Source organism: Crassostrea angulata, chromosome 7 (assembly GCF_025612915.1).
Source record: "Crassostrea angulata isolate pt1a10 chromosome 7, ASM2561291v2, whole genome shotgun sequence".
Classification (NCBI taxonomy): domain Eukaryota; kingdom Metazoa; phylum Mollusca; class Bivalvia; order Ostreida; family Ostreidae; genus Magallana; species Magallana angulata.
In genome coordinates this window covers 26003921-26023065 of record NC_069117.1, presented here as the reverse complement: position 1 = coordinate 26023065, position 19145 = coordinate 26003921, and the positions used below count along the sequence as shown (strand labels likewise).

Here is a 19145-nt window from a genome sequence, read left to right as displayed (position 1 = left end):
GTGGTCAACAAATTAATTATCATCATATCTTCAATAAATATTTTAATATAATTTGTTTATAGTCTGTCCCAAGATATTTATGCCGCACATTTTCTTGAATTGTTCTAAATTTATAAATACATCTGGGTTCAAACAAAGTTCATTGAATCAATTGTATAAAAAATCCAAAGATTTCCCCTGTGCCCCCCCCCCCCCTTCCCCTCTAGCTTGTCAGATTTCAATACACGGCTTAAAATAAATAAAAAGTCTACAGGAATTTTCCATTAAAAGATATAAACTTACGCGGATGATAACTTTGAAAATTGTGCGAGGAATTTCGAGTGACGTTCGAATTAAAAAAAGATGTAAACATTACCCATTATAAATCTTCGTAAGAAATCGGTCACGATAATGTTTCAATGAAGATGTCTTCGAAATGTTTCCTTTCAGCGATTTCACTTGCAATTCTTTCATATATATATATTAAATTCGTTCAAATGTGCGGCATAAATATCTTGGGACAGACTATAATTATAAACTATAATCTAGTAAAGAAAAAATACATATATTTTAGGCTTAAAATTTGGATATTTCGCTATATTATTATACAGAGTTATTCTTATTCTTAAGGATGTTATTGCAGTCTTAAAATGACCAAAACCATCCAACCCTTTTAAAACTACACCATTTTCTTTTTAACTGTCCAAAACTTATTTTCGAAAACATTTTTTTCTTTATACATAGCACATAATATGCGTTACTATATACCTCATATATTTTAAACGTTGTTCTGTCTGTGTGCTTTCTTTATCTTGATCTTGGCAAACCAATTGATAAGCTTTCTTACCGTGTTTTTTTAGATTTGTAAATAATGAAATCTCTCTATGTTTTATTGATGAAGTTCCCATATTTGTCAGCTCTGTACTAAGTTGTGAAAACAGGTATTTCTATATACATAAAAGAAAAAGTGAGCAAGCTCACATACCCAACGCTTCCACATTACTTGACAATGCTAGACATAATGAATGGCATGGTACTCATTAAATAAACAAAATAATTTAATAAAAGGGGATATCTCATAAAAAATTAAGTATCTGTATCTTGCTTCAAACATTTTCAAATTTATCCAATATAAACATCAACCCCCTATTGTTGCTTTGGCTTTTGACCAGATTTTTCAAAAAATCTTTTCTTATTATCATATCTATTTATTTCTTATATGGAAAAAAAAATTCAACCCTCCATAATTGTGGCTCACTCTACCTCTGATAATCATGGTTTGGGCAAACTTATATTTCTTGAGGATGCTCTCTTATAATTACGTGCTTCAGCTTTTCTGTCCAAATGATTATTAAAAAAAGCCTACAAATTTTCAATTCTTGAAAGAAGACGAAGCCATATAACATAACAGGCATTGCATTCTGTTTATTTTAATTCATGTACATACAAAACGATATTTGTTTTTCAACATTGTTTTTAACTATTACTAGACTTTGACCCGTGCTTACTTGCACGGGTTGACATTGCATATCGGACATTTACGAAATAGATGTACATCGACACACCGTATTATTGACATTTATAATGCTATTAGTTTCACTACACTTTCCTTAGTTTGAATAATATAACCGTGTCTCGGGACAGGCCCTCACCACTATTATAGAATGCATTCCATATACCCGTAATGTAGCAGAAAATTGCAGAATCGATATCGCTCCGGAACGATTTTAGAGAAAATTAATGAAGTTGCCTTGAAAATAACAGTTAAATTCATTATAATAAACCTTTTTGAGACTGTAAATACCTTTCATCTAATAATTTTAATCCATGTAATGGCAGAATTCAACACTTTTTTTTACCAACGTACACGTATTATCTTTGCTACAGAGACAATACACGGAACGCATTTTATCGTAAAACTGGGTCTGTAGGACATTTTTCATTTTTACGATAAAACATATTGAATTTCTATCTTTACTCTCTTAAGAAATTTTATGTGAATTTTTTTTTGCATGTAATCAAATATTTTTGTCATCACGAAGACAAAAGCAAGTACTTAGTTGAAATGTATATTAATTGTTATTTCATACTTTCTCTCATAAGAAATCATTATATAATATATATGAACAGAATATATAGCAAATTTACAATGAAAATTTACCCGTATTTTTATTATCATTTCTGAGTTTATTGCTAGCGCCCTCGAGCGCTAGTAACTACGTCAGTCTTTTTCACTGGAATACGCATGCTCGACTCCATATTAGGGAATTCTGGGAATACTGTACTACTGCAGATAAACTGTATTTGAATTTCGTTTTATCACTTCACATGAAGTTTTGAAATGAAATGTCAAAAAGTAACAGTAGGTCTTATAATGCAAAGTTATTTTCAATATAATGATAAAAAGCTAGCTTTATCTTAAATTTCTTCAAGCTCGGAAAACAACTTCGGTTAATATGTTTTTCGAGCTTGCCGGTGTAACGAAGAATATTGACCCGGGTTGAAAATTGACCCGGGGGTCATTTTTCAATGTTGAATATTGACCCGGGGGGTCATTTTTCAACGTTGAAAATTGAGATCAAAATCGTGAAATTTATACCCGGGGTCATTTTTCAACGGTATGAGAAAGATTTTTCTAAACTCTGATGACCTCGACCCGTTGAAAATTGATCCTGTTGAGAATTGACCCAAACCTCAGAGTTTTGATCTGAACTGGAACTTACTCTACACCGTTTAAATGTACAATCATGCACATATTTGAAAGTTTTAGTGTTAAAATGTACATACTGTCGATACATATGTGTACGTGGCTAATTTCTTTTAGGCTGATATGTCCAATTAATCATTTGGTTTTTAGATTGAAAATATGATATCCATTTATTATTACAATACTGTGTAAATAAAGCTAAGAAGATGACCGTTTGCTTCGGAATGGAGCAGGCGAGTAGGGCTAGCATAATTTTTTACATAGGTGACATGGTTTTCATTCCCTCATGTGACAGAATTTAAAGTTTAAACCTGTCACAATCTCTGATAAATATATCTAACAAACATTGCCCGTTATCGTCACTTTTAAGGCAATTCAACAGAGCTCTATTCGACAGGCACCTGACGTTGTATAGTTTTCTAATAATTGAAAATATATAACCTCTATACTGCTTTATTGGGTAAAGGGTATATATATTTATATCAAGACAAAAGGATATAATGTCAGATACCTATGCTTAATTTGAAGAAGTCAGAATATTTCACTGACAAAATAATAAATGAATAGTTGTCATATTTTTATCCTTTTTCATGTATACTGTTTTTTTTATACGTATATATACAGCAGATACATATTTATACATGTTTTTAATTTTTTACGACTTAAAAATAATTTTTCATAAACTTGTATGATTAACTTTATTGAAGAACCATCCAATTTTCTGCATATATACAGTCATAGTTCTTCTTAAAAATGCAATTTATTTCTATTATTTTGAGTTTTCAATTCTATTATTTACCTGTAAATTAGAAACGCAGGCAACTAACGCAATATATTTTCTCAAAATTAAAAACATATACCCTCTACAACAAAAATGGTATCAATTTAAACAAAAGTAGGTTTGCATCTAAATATACAGTCGGAGGATGGTTGATCTAATTATATTATTGGTATATACATGAAAAGGTACTGTGGTTTCACCAATATTCGTTGAATACCAATTTTCGTGGATTTCGTTGTTTAGTTGGTCCACGAAATTAAATGCAGGCACGTAGCATCAAGGGGGGCCAGGGGGGCCTCCCCCCCCTCCCCCCCCCCCACTTTTTCTTGCAGCATCAATTTTTTAAAAATTTACATATAAAAAATTGAATTATCATGGAGTTCCCCCCCCCCCCCACTTTTTTGGGAGTATGTAAAAAATTGATATGAAAATAAGATATATACTACGCCACCCCCCCCCCCCCCTTGTGACTTGAAACTGTGATTTTCACATTATCCACGAAAATTGATGCCGTTGAATATTAATGAAACCACAGTATGCGAAAAGTATACAACTGATTGATATGTTGTTTGGAGCAGCTGTATCAAGGAAAAATCCGAATTGCTTAAACATGTACAAATTGAAACAACCAGGACAGTGACAGGGATCAGAGTTAATTCTTCTAAACTTATTTTATATAATGAGCTTAATTTGGAAACCTTGCAATCTCGCAGGGATAACCGTAAACTAATTATATTCTACAAGAATAATTTAGCACCACAAGATATGTTAGTTTGAATTCAATCATATTTTCTTACTGAACACGCATATAATCATATATCGAATTAGCTTTCTTACTATCTACCACTATATACTTATTACAATAGCTTTGCTCCGTCTACATGTAAATTATGGAACAATCTTCATGCAGAAAAGAAAATTTCATCAACTCTATCTTTCTTTAAGTCAAAACTTAAAACACAAAATATACCTAGAGCTTACAAACCTTTCAGTTAAGACAATAGGAAATATTATTTTACGTCAATTACGGAATAAAGCTAGTAAAGCTTACTTATTTAAGGATTTTTTTTTCTGATGTGAGTCGATGTTTATACTGTGGGTCTGAATCTGAAGGAAATGTGATTTTTCCCCTGGATATCCAAGATACACTCAACAAAGAGACGAACTTTTTAAACAACTTATTGACATTAGTGCACCATTTTATATGAACTATTTACTTTATGGTAGTTCTGATTTTACATATAGATAAAATTGTAAAAATGTTTCCCATGTTTATACTTATATTAGATCTCCAAAGCGTTTTTGATTCTCTTAAGGTACACTGTATAAACCTATTTAAGTATTATACCAGTCCTGTATATTTACTTAATATACAGCTCCCTTTTATTTATTGTTCTTTTCAAATGGGCTGGATCATGAAAATCTCATTTCTGCAGGTATAAATGAAGGTGATATGTTTGTTAATATAGGTGTGAGTGAACATGTCTACCAACAATATGTCATACAATAATATATGATAAATATTCAGATAATTATTTAATATTCAAGTACCTCATGTCTTATATACACATAATATACACATTAAACATGTTTAAATTAAATTAATAATATAGGTGGCTGTGATAGGAAGGCCAATCATCTACTCCAATTCTGCTGTATGATCTTCCACTACTTATTTCTATTCAAAAAATGCAATTTACCAATTTATTGACAAAAACAATTACTGTTAGTAAATTTATGATAAAGAAGGTGGGGGAACAAGATAGCGCAAATGCCCATTTGTTTTTGTTGTAAAAACAATTTCAAAATAATTTCTTCCAACCAAATATACTAGATGATGTTATATTACATGTTTATAAAAGCACAATTTCTAACTACAATCACTTTTAAATATTTTATCAAACGATAAGAAAAAAAATAAATTCTAAAGTTTTGGTGGTATCGAACCCACAACCTAAAAACGCTAGTTCTATAATGTTACCAGGGATGGGGTCAATTACAATGGAAAGTAATTAATTAAATTACGATTACTTGCTTAAATTCTTCAATTAAATTACCATTACCATTACAAGAGTTTTCAAATGTAATTAATTAAATTACAATTACTTTGCAAATGTAATTAATTAAATTACAAATTACATTTTGAAATTCATAAAAATTTAATAAAACTATGATTTATTTACAACACATAAACATCTAAGGACGTATGTCTATAATGTGAATAAAGTTTCATCATTATCAAAATACTTTGAGACACTGTTTGAGAATTTGTTAACTGCTTTGATAAGTAACAATTTTTGGAAAGAAAAAATATTAATTTGGTTTTATTGTTTATTTCAAAACGCAGGTACCGGTAGTCACAATATGGAGGTGTCTCATACCACCTTAAAATTCAATAAACATTTGAAAATCATACCCCCTAACCTACACCTATCATTTCAACTCAAGTATTTCCTGCATGCAAAACTATTAAATGAAAACTTTCTCCTTTGCATTTTTATACACTATTTTTTTTCTTTGTAAATACAATGCCAAAGTACAGGTTAATCTCAGGTAGAGGGCAGACTATAATTGTTATCAAAACACAATTCACACCTGTTGTCCTCTACCTAATTATCAAATGTTTGCAATAAGGGAACACACCCTGTGGACATGTTAGGCATAAAAAACTTGGAAGCCATGCATTTGAGCTCTATGTATTTTAGGCTGCATGACTTGATAGTTTATTTAACACTGATTTTGTTCGTAAATTAAACAGTGATGTTTTAATCTAACTCGATGATAATTGACACACTAATTTTTCTAATAAGAAGGGAAATAAGTATTTTAAAAAAAAAGAGATCAAGCAAATCATCAAATTCATGTACTTAATTAAATTTGGGAAACTTATGATTAAATATTGAATCACTGAAAAAAATTCATTCTGAAAAATATTTAGTATGATATACGATTATATTATAATAGTTTAATGCTTTTTAACTACTCTTTCTAACTTGATCTTGTACCATTGATAGTGTTGGGAACAATGGGTAGTGGACAGCTTCATATTTATATGTACATCAGTGTGTAATTGAAAGTAATTGAAAAGTAATTGGAATTACATGCCTTTTTTTTAAGTAATTAATTAAATTACCATTACATGTAATTGAAAAATTGGCCAATTACACATTACTTTCAATTACATCAAAATTTGTAATTAATTACACTCAATTACCATTACAAATTACCATTACCCCATCCCTGAATGTTACCTAATGTATGGTGCTCTAACCATTGAGCCATATCAGTCACGACAAACTTCATTGTTAAATGCTAAATGCAACTTCAACCACGAATTTACGGACTTGTAGTATTTCTCTAAACCGTTCAATTGTTGGGATACAAAATGACATTTTTAGAGTATAGTGGGTCATCTCTTCACGTTTTTGTTGATTGAAATCGATTTGATTTCCTTTAAATCTTATATAGACTTTGAGAAAAATATGGAGCCCAGACCCACTCTATAAAAGAAAAGGCATTGAAGTTATAAAAATGACACTATTTGGAGGTTTTGACACGCATACGCCAGTTTAAATCAACCTATTCTAAATATTTAACATATTTAAAGGTTATAAATCGATGTTTTGAATTTAGAAAGAAATTATGATATTTGTTCATATCTTAATTTTATAGTATCTTATCTTTCCCCGTATAGGCAGTTAACATGCCTTATTCACCCATCTTCTTTTTGCGACCAAAGTAATTTAGAAACTTTAAAGCAAAATTCTATTGTCATCCTGTACAAAAATTAGGTTGCTAACTTGCTACAGATTCGATCATGAAGCAGAATTGCTAATACCAAGAATTAGCGATTTGATGATATTTAGTTACATCAGAAGTTATATTAACGGAACAAATAAAACACCAAAAATCGGCTTTCAAGATATAGTTACTACAGCATTGTTCATGAAAGAGTACAATCATGTTAGCATTTCATCATTTTGTAAACTGTTATTGGCTGGATGGGTGTGAATACAAAATTCAGATAGTCACAGTTTTAACAAACTGAGTGGGTGCAAACACAAAAATCTCAATATGACATACTGTAATTTTTTTTTATTTACACCCACTCGACTTGGAGAAAATTTACAATGAACAATATCAAAGTTTCAATTTACAGGGTGAACGTAAAACCAAAATTAAATAATATGACGTATTGTAATTTTTTAGAATTATTTATATTTGTACACTTCTCCAGCAAATTTAAAAAAATGAGTCAATTTTCAACCCGGGTCAAAATTCTTCGTTACACCGGAAAGGCCCGAGAAGATACGATTGCTACAAAACAGTACCAATGTTCTTGAAAATGTTCACCTCGAAATTGAAATTACAGTCACTGTCACACCTCACAGCCTACTCAATATTCAGGGTCATGAACCCTGGGGAGCACTCATTATTGTCCCCAATAGAGACAACTCTTGAAAACGTGCATTAACTATATATATATAGTCCGTTTCTTAATCTTATTAAAATAAATAAATTGAGAAAAGTTTTCAAAGTATTTTAATTATAAATAATACATATAACAATGAGTAAAAGGCATGAAAAAGGCATGAAAGAAGTACATTTATTTATCAAATATAGTAGGCTGCTACATGTACCTGGTGAATATTAAATGTATATTGCTTGTAGGTACATGACTGTATAAATCTACACAACTACATTCAATTAATACACTGTGTTATGTAAACTGAAAAAAAATACACAGGTTGTAAGAGATCTTTTTTAAAATGAATTTCCTTAAAATGAAAAATAAATTAATGAAATTGCATATATCATTCTAAAAAAATCATAATACTAATAGACACAAAGTTCAACATAAATAAAGTGATACATTAGATGGATAGGATATAATGTACAGCAATATAAGATTTAGATGTCATTTTTCATATGAAAGGTAATTAAAACTCCATACCATTTAAACAATGAAAAGGTTGCAGAAGGCCTATTTGTATCTAGTTGAATATAATGATAATAAATTAATGACCTTGTATACATCATTTTAAGAAAAAAGAAGTAATAAACATGCTGTTCAAGAAACTAAAGTGATATATTATAGGAATCAATAGGATATACTGTACAGCAATTTTAATTATATATTGGATTTGTTTCCAAACATTGGAATAAAGGAAAAAAACTTTTATAACTTATTTAGATTAAATAATATTCTTAAAAAATATTAATATTTGTATTTCATGGCTAAAACTGAATATTTTTCTGTCAATTTCTTCTGTTCATGAACAAGACCTATACTTTTATCAGACACTTTTATATATATTATGTCCATTTCCCATTGTAACTAAGTATTTTTGTTCTGTTTGTATACAAAAGAGTATATTAAAAAAACCTAATAATAAAATAGTAAGGCTAAATTCCAATTTAAAAAAAATAGCTGTTTCCAAAAATTTTACATGTATATGAATATGTTATATAAAAACATATGTTAGATGGATGGGTAGGAAAAATACAAATTAAGTGCACTTGATAAAAAGTTTGCTGGTATTCATTATGTGAACACAATTCATCCAGTAACATTTAAAGCTATACACGCTATAATTTGCGTCAATTTTGAATAAAGGGGAAAATGTATGTGTTTGATTACTAATAAAAGTTACCTTTATGCTGTTAATTATACTGCTCAATTCGATCACGTAACAAATATATCAAATATTAAACAATAAAAAATATTTATTTTCCTCCCAGGAAAGTAATGCCTCCTTGTGAATATCAATCTATCACGTGATATCGACAGCTAAATTTAGTCTATCATACCACAACTGGTGAAGGGTCAACATCTTCATAATTGTGATAGTATCACAAAGGAAAGGATATTTTCAGTAAAGCATAAATTTGTCCGATATACGAGTACAAACAAAAGAAAAAAATACAAGCCTGTGAGTAGATATGAATACTTCCTTTAAAAAAATGACGTACACCTGTGTTTTTCCCCTATGTGCTATTTATAGATCCTATAAGTGTTAATGCAGAAGTAAGGGTATCGTGAATGACAAAACGTATTTTACTCATTATACATGTATGTATTTCAAATTAACTACTGTTAAGCATATTAAAAATCAAGTTGGATATTTAATTAGGCAAACAATAACGACCACCTAGTTCTCCGCGGACATGCGCAATGAGGTCGGTTTCGCTCTTCCTTCATCAATATTCATGAAAAGGTATATTTTCCTGGCAGGAAAATAAACAATTAAAAATCTATATCTTTGTAACGAGATGGAATTCACCATTGTACTTTACAGATTAAGGATAACTTTTATAAGTAGACAAACACATGCGTTTTCACTGTCATTCAAAATTGACGTAAATTATAGCGTGTATAGCTTTAACGTTATGTAACATAAATAAGAATGTTATGAATGATGTGTATAGAACAAATTCTTCTGTGGTTGGCTCCATAAATCTTGAAAAGATGGTGTGAGTTGGTAAAAAGGCAGAATAAGGTTCCATTCTAATCCTCATGCATTCCATTCAAGAAATATTCATTAATGTCATGGTCTGGAAACTGAAATAGAATAAACATAAAGTGTTAAGAGAATTATATGTAATTTTTGCAAACATTGTGCAGTCATCAAATACTTACATGTATATATTCAATGAAGTTATTTATGGAATGTGCAATTACTAACAATGTAATCTTTTCTAATATTGTACATACATGTATTACATCATTTTGCCACTAATTTTAAACCCAGCTGACGGTTTCTTTTTGTTATATATATATACAGCGTCAAAAGATAGTTGCATCATGTGCGTGTACTTTCAGTAATTTTAAAAGCCATAAAAACATTTCAGTACTACAAGACACTTTAAATTTGTCAAATGATTTTACAAATGAAATATGTACTAATATACCAGTAAGTCACAAGTGATATATACTTTTTAAAGCAGTACAATGTATCACTTATATGACAACATCAGGAAACCTGGCTCAATCAATTCTGCACACACATGATAAATGTAATGAATGTGTAACTTCAATGGTGTAACTTCAAAGATATTTAGATATCCAGTGGACAGAAAGATATTAAATATATTGAACAAAGATCAAAGTCATAAACACTTATGTAACACTTATGTAACATATGATTGTCTATATGAGTTTCAACTATCAACATTATATGTACACCAAAATATGATTGCGTCAATAACAAAAACTAATCTGAAAACATATTTCCAGCATAAGAAATTCATGGGATTTCTGCAAATCCCATTTTCTCAGAGAGTGTAAAACACATCTCTTAAAGTTTATAATATTTTCAAACTCCTGGTATTCCTTTTAGAGGTTCCCTACCCCTTAAATTACAGATAATCAAGCAGATTTGCAACAAGATGCCCATATAAACCTTTCCCTTTTACACAAGACATTGTAGCTATTTAGACCTTGCTTGGCTTTCAATCAGCTTAAACCAAATATATCTACATATGGAAGACAAGTTGTAAGTTTATTACATGACAAAGAAGTACCTTCTGGGCTTCAGCAGACATGACTGGGTCATTAGCAATATCAAATTGACAATATTTTCTATATTCCCGATCTTCAGATCATCTGGAAGCCGCAGGTAAATCTGTAGATTAGAAGAAAAAAGATACACTAGCTATCATTACAAAGCTAAATGCTGTCATTATCAAAACAAAAGGGTGTGTCCTAGATTACACTTTTTTATGGGCACATGCAGTATCTGAGACTTGGTCAAAACATTATCATGATAACAGCTATAACAACTCATTAAGTGGGAAATGACATATAACAATAAATTTGTTATGGCTTTTCATACTCTCTCTCTCTCCTCTCTCTCTCTCTCTCTCTCTCTCTCTCTCTCTCTCTCTCTCTCTCTCTCTCTCCATGATCTCTCTCAACATCTTTGTCAGCAATATTTCTAGTGCAATGTGGCATTATTGAAATATATATATATGGTTCATGGAAGCAAGGCAATCAATAACAATTACATGTACACTGTAATTTCTCTCTCTCTCTCTCTCTCTCTCTCTCTCTCTCTCTCTCTCTCTCTCTCTCTCTCTGAGTCTATCTCTCTCATACTCTCAATCGTATAATGTTATATTTACATAACAAATGCAGACGCTTGAATCATAAACCCTCTCGATCATCGTTAATAGATAAATAAGACATAAAGTTAACAATTTGAATGAGATACAGATATCAAAACCACATGTACAGTGTACATTGTACGTGTCGAGGAAATTCTGTATGGAAATGACTGAAAGCATGATTGACTCAAACTCAATATTCTAGGAAAAACATACCAATATTTTTTAGCGTATGCTACGTAACAATATGTGTAAAAACTGACTATAATACACCTGCATACACATTTCATACTAAAACATGTCTTTCAAGTCACATTTCACAACGACCATTTATTATCGACATTTTTGTAAAATGTGTACTAGACTTAACAGCTTAATGCATTGTAGGCTTTTAAAAGAGTTTTTGAGTAGTTTAACAATGTAAGTAAGTATGTTCTTACCGACAAATGACTACTCCTTAGCACGTTTTAGATTGTTGACAAAATCGAGGATTGCTGTTCAGACTGTTTCATGCTGAACAAAATTTAACAAGATAAGGCTAATCACCCCAAACTTTGACTTCACATTAATAAACAATTGTTCTGCAACTTTAAATAATTTAAAAGCTTGCCAATATAAGAAACAAAAACATTTACTTACTTTTTCCATTAAACTCCTCTCTCGATTTTCATGAGTATTAGACTGGTCTCGTTAAAATCCCGACGAAGGTTTGACTTTCTCGGGTTTTTTCATTCTTTCGTGAATATAAAAACTAGAAAGGTTCCGATTATGCTAATAAGGCTGTGAGGTGTGACTGTAGGGCATTATCCTGTTATTAGCATCGCGATGGATTTAAAGTCCGTGCATTTAAGGTTGCACTACAGTATTAAATTTTACTATATATTCTTACCAAAATTGCACAACTTTAGATACAGATTAAAAATTCAAAACGAACTTCTGGAAAAAATCCTCTTGACATCTTTTTAAACAACGCTTCATTTACAATTTCTTAGCAAAATACACACGTGCATCCAGCAAGGCGTGAGACTTTGTTTACCTCGAAGTTACACATGTGCTTGAAAATCAAGCCCGGGCCTTTTCACCCCCCTCCGGAAACAACACGCATCAAAAATTCAAATGACCTCGCATTATTACAAAAATGGGATAGTTAGACCTCTTACACATTGTTTTTCAGCTCATAAAAAAAATCAGCTCCTGTCGCGTGCGGAAACGCCCCGAATTCAAGGGAAAATTCGGGAATTATTTTGGCTCAGCCATGTTTTGACGTGAACCTTCAGTGAAATACTGTTATGACACCTGCAACCTCGTCCAAATTTCACGCATTCTTCTACGGAATAAAGAGCAAGAATGTAAATTTACTCACAAACCCATCATTATCAATATAAATTATGACATTTCTTGACATATTATTCAACGGAATAAATGGTATACATTACATACAAGAAACAACTTCGCATTTGACCTTTATTCCGTAACAAAGTGGATTTTAATGATAAAACCCCAATGCCATTTTCCTTCACGGAATAAGCATTAAAGATTGAAATGGACTCGATATCCGACCTTTATTCCGTAATGAAATACTTTTAAAATACAACTTTGGTGCCTGATTCTTCATCTTAATATGACATGGATTAACATATATCTTAATATATTTTACCTTTATTCGATCCGTAGTAGGTCATTACAAAACAAAATGTTACTTGAAATACTGTTATGACACCTGCAACCTCGTCCAAATTTCACGCATTCTTCTACGGAATAAAGAGCAAGAATGTAAATTTACTCACAAACCCATCATTATCAATATAAATTATGACATTTCTTGACATATTATTCAACGGAATAAATGGTATACATTACATACAAGAAACAACTTCGCATTTGACCTTTATTCCGTAACAAAGTGGATTTTAATGATAAAACCCCAATGCCATTTTCCTTCACGGAATAAGCATTAAAGATTGAAATGGACTCGATATCCGACCTTTATTCCGTAATGAAATACTTTTAAAATACAACTTTGGTGCCTGATTCTTCATCTTAATATGACATGGATTAACATATATCTTAATATATTTTACCTTTATTCGATCCGTAGTAGGTCATTACAAAACAAAATGTTACTTGAAATACTGTTATGACACCTGCAACCTCGTCCAAATTTCACGCATTCTTCTACGGAATAAAGAGCAAGAATGTAAATTTACTCACAAACCCATCATTATCAATATAAATTATGACATTTCTTGACATATTATTCAACGGAATAAATGGTATACATTACATACAAGAAACAACTTCGCATTTGACCTTTATTCCGTAACAAAGTGGATTTTAATGATAAAACCCCAATGCCATTTTCCTTCACGGAATAAGCATTAAAGATTGAAATGGACTCGATATCCGACCTTTATTCCGTAATGAAATACTTTTAAAATACAACTTTGGTGCCTGATTCTTCATCTTAATATGACATGGATTAACATATATCTTAATATATTTTACCTTTATTCGATCCGTAGTAGGTCATTACAAAACAAAATGTTACTTGAAATACTGTTATGACACCTGCAACCTCGTCCAAATTTCACGCATTCTTCTACGGAATAAAGAGCAAGAATGTAAATTTACTCACAAACCCATCATTATCAATATAAATTATGACATTTCTTGACATATTATTCAACGGAATAAATGGTATACATTACATACAAGAAACAACTTCGCATTTGACCTTTATTCCGTAACAAAGTGGATTTTAATGATAAAACCCCAATGCCATTTTCCTTCACGGAATAAGCATTAAAGATTGAAATGGACTCGATATCCGACCTTTATTCCGTAATGAAATACTTTTAAAATACAACTTTGGTGCCTGATTCTTCATCTTAATATGACATGGATTAACATATATCTTAATATATTTTACCTTTATTCGATCCGTAGTAGGTCATTACAAAACAAAATGTTACTTGAAATACTGTTATGACACCTGCAACCTCGTCCAAATTTCACGCATTCTTCTACGGAATAAAGAGCAAGAATGTAAATTTACTCACAAACCCATCATTATCAATATAAATTATGACATTTCTTGACATATTATTCAACGGAATAAATGGTATACATTACATACAAGAAACAACTTCGCATTTGACCTTTATTCCGTAACAAAGTGGATTTTAATGATAAAACCCCAATGCCATTTTCCTTCACGGAATAAGCATTAAAGATTGAAATGGACTCGATATCCGACCTTTATTCCGTAATGAAATACTTTTAAAATACAACTTTGGTGCCTGATTCTTCATCTTAATATGACATGGATTAACATATATCTTAATATATTTTACCTTTATTCGATCCGTAGTAGGTCATTACAAAACAAAATGTTACTTGAAATACTGTTATGACACCTGCAACCTCGTCCAAATTTCACGCATTCTTCTACGGAATAAAGAGCAAGAATGTAAATTTACTCACAAACCCATCATTATCAATATAAATTATGACATTTCTTGACATATTATTCAACGGAATAAATGGTATACATTACATACAAGAAACAACTTCGCATTTGACCTTTATTCCGTAACAAAGTGGATTTTAATGATAAAACCCCAATGCCATTTTCCTTCACGGAATAAGCATTAAAGATTGAAATGGACTCGATATCCGACCTTTATTCCGTAATGAAATACTTTTAAAATACAACTTTGGTGCCTGATTCTTCATCTTAATATGACATGGATTAACATATATCTTAATATATTTTACCTTTATTCGATCCGTAGTAGGTCATTACAAAACAAAATGTTACTGTCGTTACGCTTTAAATACCGTTATGTACAATACAGAGAAACACACAAATATATACATTTTAATAGATTCAACAAATAATAACGTGAACTTTATACTTTCCCTCTTAAAAGATAAGTATCATAAAAGTATTACAAGTGGGCCTACAATTGACGTTAATAACGTCAACAACGTCAAAAATTATCAGCATCGCGATGCTTATAACAGGATAGGGCATTATCCTGTTATTAGCATCGCGATGCTTCCCTTCGTGGAGTTTTTATAATGATTTCTGAACATCGTTTCTCTATATATACTCCTGTTATTGGCATCGCGATGCTAATAATTTCCAGCCATTTCAGAGTGAATATATAGCCCTGTAGGGCATTATCCTGTTATTAGCATCGCGATGCTGATAATTTTTGACGTTGTTGACGTTATTAACGTCAATTGTAGGCCCACTTGTAATACTTTTATGATATTATCTTTTAAGAGGGAAAGTATAAAGTTCACGTTATTATTTGTTGAATCTATTAAAATGTATATATTTGTGTGTTTCTCTGTATTGTACATAACGGTATTTAAAGCGTAACGACAGTAACATTTTGTTTTGTAATGACCTACTACGGATCGAATAAAGGTAAAATATATTAAGATATATGTTAATCCATGTCGTATTAAGATGAAGAATCAGGCACCAAAGTTGTATTTTAAAAGTATTTCATTACGGAATAAAGGTCGGATATCGAGTCCATTTCAATCTTTAATGCTTATTCCGTGAAGGAAAATGGCATTGGGGTTTTATCATTAAAATCCACTTTGTTACGGAATAAAGGTCAAATGCGAAGTTGTTTCTTGTATGTAATGTATACCATTTATTCCGTTGAATAATATGTCAAGAAATGTCATAATTTATATTGATAATGATGGGTTTGTGAGTAAATTTACATTCTTGCTCTTTATTCCGTAGAAGAATGCGTGAAATTTGGACGAGGTTTAAATGCACGGACTTTAAATCCATTGTCATTACACAGGAATGCCGATAACGGGACAATAACTAGACAGACGATTTATTCTCGCTCTCTATATCATGTATATATACTCCTGTTATTGGCATCGCGATGCTAATAATTTCCAGCCATTTCAGAGTGAATATATAGACAGACGAATCATTCTCGCTTTCTATATATATACTCCTGTTATTGGCATCGCGATGCTAATAATATCCAGCTTTATTTCGGATGAACTGAACACTGTAATAGTGACACCCCCCCCCCCTAAAAAACCAAGCCCCAGGTTTTTTTTCTTATGGACCCCCCAAAAAACCCTCTTTCCCGGGAATACTTCCCTTCGTGGAGTTTTTATAATGATTTCTGAACATCGTTTCTCTATATATACTCCTGTTATTGGCATCGCGATGCTAATAATTTCCAGCCATTTCAGAGTGAATATATAGACAGACGAATCATTCATATACTCCTGTTATTGGCATCGCGATGCCAATAATTTCCAGCCATTCCAGAGTGAATATATATCATTCTCGCTCTCTATATATACTCCTGTTATTAGCATCGCGATGCTAATAATATCCAGCTTTATTTCGGATGAACTGAACACTGTAACAGTGACATCCCCCCCCCAAAAAAAAAAACCAAGCCCCAGTTTTTTTGATGGACCCCCCAAAGAAACCCTCTTTCCCGGGAATACTTCCCTTCGTGGAGTTCTAATAATGATTTCTTAACATCGTCTCTCTATATAAACCCCTGTTATTGGCATCGCGATGCTAATAATTTCCAGCCATTTCAGAGTGAATATATAAAGGGACGAATTATTCTCGCTCTCTATATATACTCCTGTTATTAGCATCGCGATGTCAATAACAGGAGTATATATAGAGAGACGAAACATTCTCGCCAAAGTATGAATATTTAGTGTATTTGCGATGAAGTACTGGAATGCACATAAGTGATATTATGTTTTGTAATATTCTACACAGATGCATCATCCTGATGTTTTAAAAAGGTATAAAGAGTAACGTTATGTATTGATAATTTTAACGCTTCTGACGTTACGTAAAATAACGTCAAAAATTATCAGCATCGCGATGTTAATAACAGGATAATGCCGACTGTAGTCAAGGCATATCAATGATCTATGCCATGCCTCTAGATTCACAGTTCTAAATTGAGACCCCGTTCCAGCACAATTCCAGTACACCACTGTGCCATCCTATTTAATTAATCGATTCAGACATATAAACCAATGTTTAGGAATCTGCTTCTGTGTTTTATGATGGCTACAGCGCTAGCTCACCAATCTTTTTAAAAGATAAGCTTGTTCATGCAAATATCTGATATTGTGGAAACATAAACTAAAGATCCCGTTAGCGTGAATGTATTGCGCAAAAGCAAGATTGTAAAATCCAAAAAAATCCAGTTGATTTCCGGAATATTTTTCAGGAACTTTCGTGGATTATTAATAAGCAAAGCTTAACTGAGAAAAAATAAAAACAAATTGGTAATCTTCAAGTACCAATGACGTTTAGAATATATAAAACAAAATTCGAGTCTATTATTTTAATATAGTAGTATAGATAGTTCATTCATAAAATGATCCCACTGTCGAGCCATATGTAACTTTCCATCGGAATCTAAAGCCTTTTAAGTTTTAATCGATCAAGATATAATCCATGCAACGATAACATCGAAAGTACATCTACATAAAAAGAAGACGTCAATAAATTAATTATAATAGCTATTTGAATTAGAATTGATGCAAATCATGCAAACGTCCTTGTGGCCTTTAAATTCTTGTGTATTTCAATAAAAGAATAAACCTTAATGTATCCATAGGATAGGTATAGAATAGTTGATGTTATGTTTTAATAAGACTGTAAAATGAATTGTTGCGTGAAAGATAAAGGCAATCTTAATTAATACAGTCATGTACATGTATATGATTCTTTTACATTGTAATTGTAAAAAATTATAAGATCTAGAGTTAACTTATAATCTGATTCAATTACTAAATAAGCCACATACAGTTTGTGTTCTATTCAAAATATATATACAGACAAGGTATTTATTAAATTTCATCTACTTTCGTTTTAGACATTGGTTATTACCTTTTGATTACGAGCCAAAAAATGAATGAACTTACGAGGGATTCTCGTTAGGGATCTTGATTCCTGGTTGTGCCATTTTTTATTCCACTTCTAGCTAGAATTTAGTTCCTATCAAGTCCTCATTGAAGGTCTATATCCCTGCAACATACTTGCTTCTTCTCCATTACTTCGAGTTACGTTTTTGGTTCGGTATTTTCAGTATAAGGTTCGAGGTCTTCAGAGGCGAGTTTAGCAGAGCGATTGCTCGCGAGCGCTTGCCAAATTAAAGGGAATTTTAGGCAGAGCTTTCGCTCTGTAGAACATGTCGCCGGGAATATTACTAATAGTACTTTATTATAATAAAATCAATATGGGTTTGCTGTAAACAGAGGCGTCGGAAGCAAATTGAAAGGGGGGGGGGCTAGGCTAATCATCAGAAATCTTGACAAGCAAAAAATAAAGGACTAATTTCCAAATTCATGAAATTCCAAATCCGTAGGGGGTGAGGAGGGGGTAGCATAGTATACCTATAATCCCTAAAAATCTTACCTACTAGAAAACAAAATATTCCCAAAATCATGAAATTCCTAATCGGGGGGGGGGGGGGGGGGGGGGGAGCGGCGTAGTATACCTAAAACTTTTTTAATATCACTCTTAACATTTCCTTATTT

The 19145-nt window shown here is 31.5% G+C and overlaps 1 protein-coding gene across 1 annotated transcript in view; it reads right to left on the bottom strand.

The window, feature by feature from the left end:
• Positions 1-18738, bottom strand: part of LOC128191702 (uncharacterized) — an 87880-nt gene extending 69142 nt beyond the window's left edge. The window contains exon 1 of the mRNA XM_052863909.1: positions 18531-18738. Coding sequence (XP_052719869.1) covers positions 18531-18571 — 41 coding nt within the window. The 5' untranslated portion in view covers positions 18572-18738. The remainder of the gene's footprint in view (positions 1-18530) is intronic.
• Between the last annotated feature and the right edge of the window lie 407 nt (positions 18739-19145).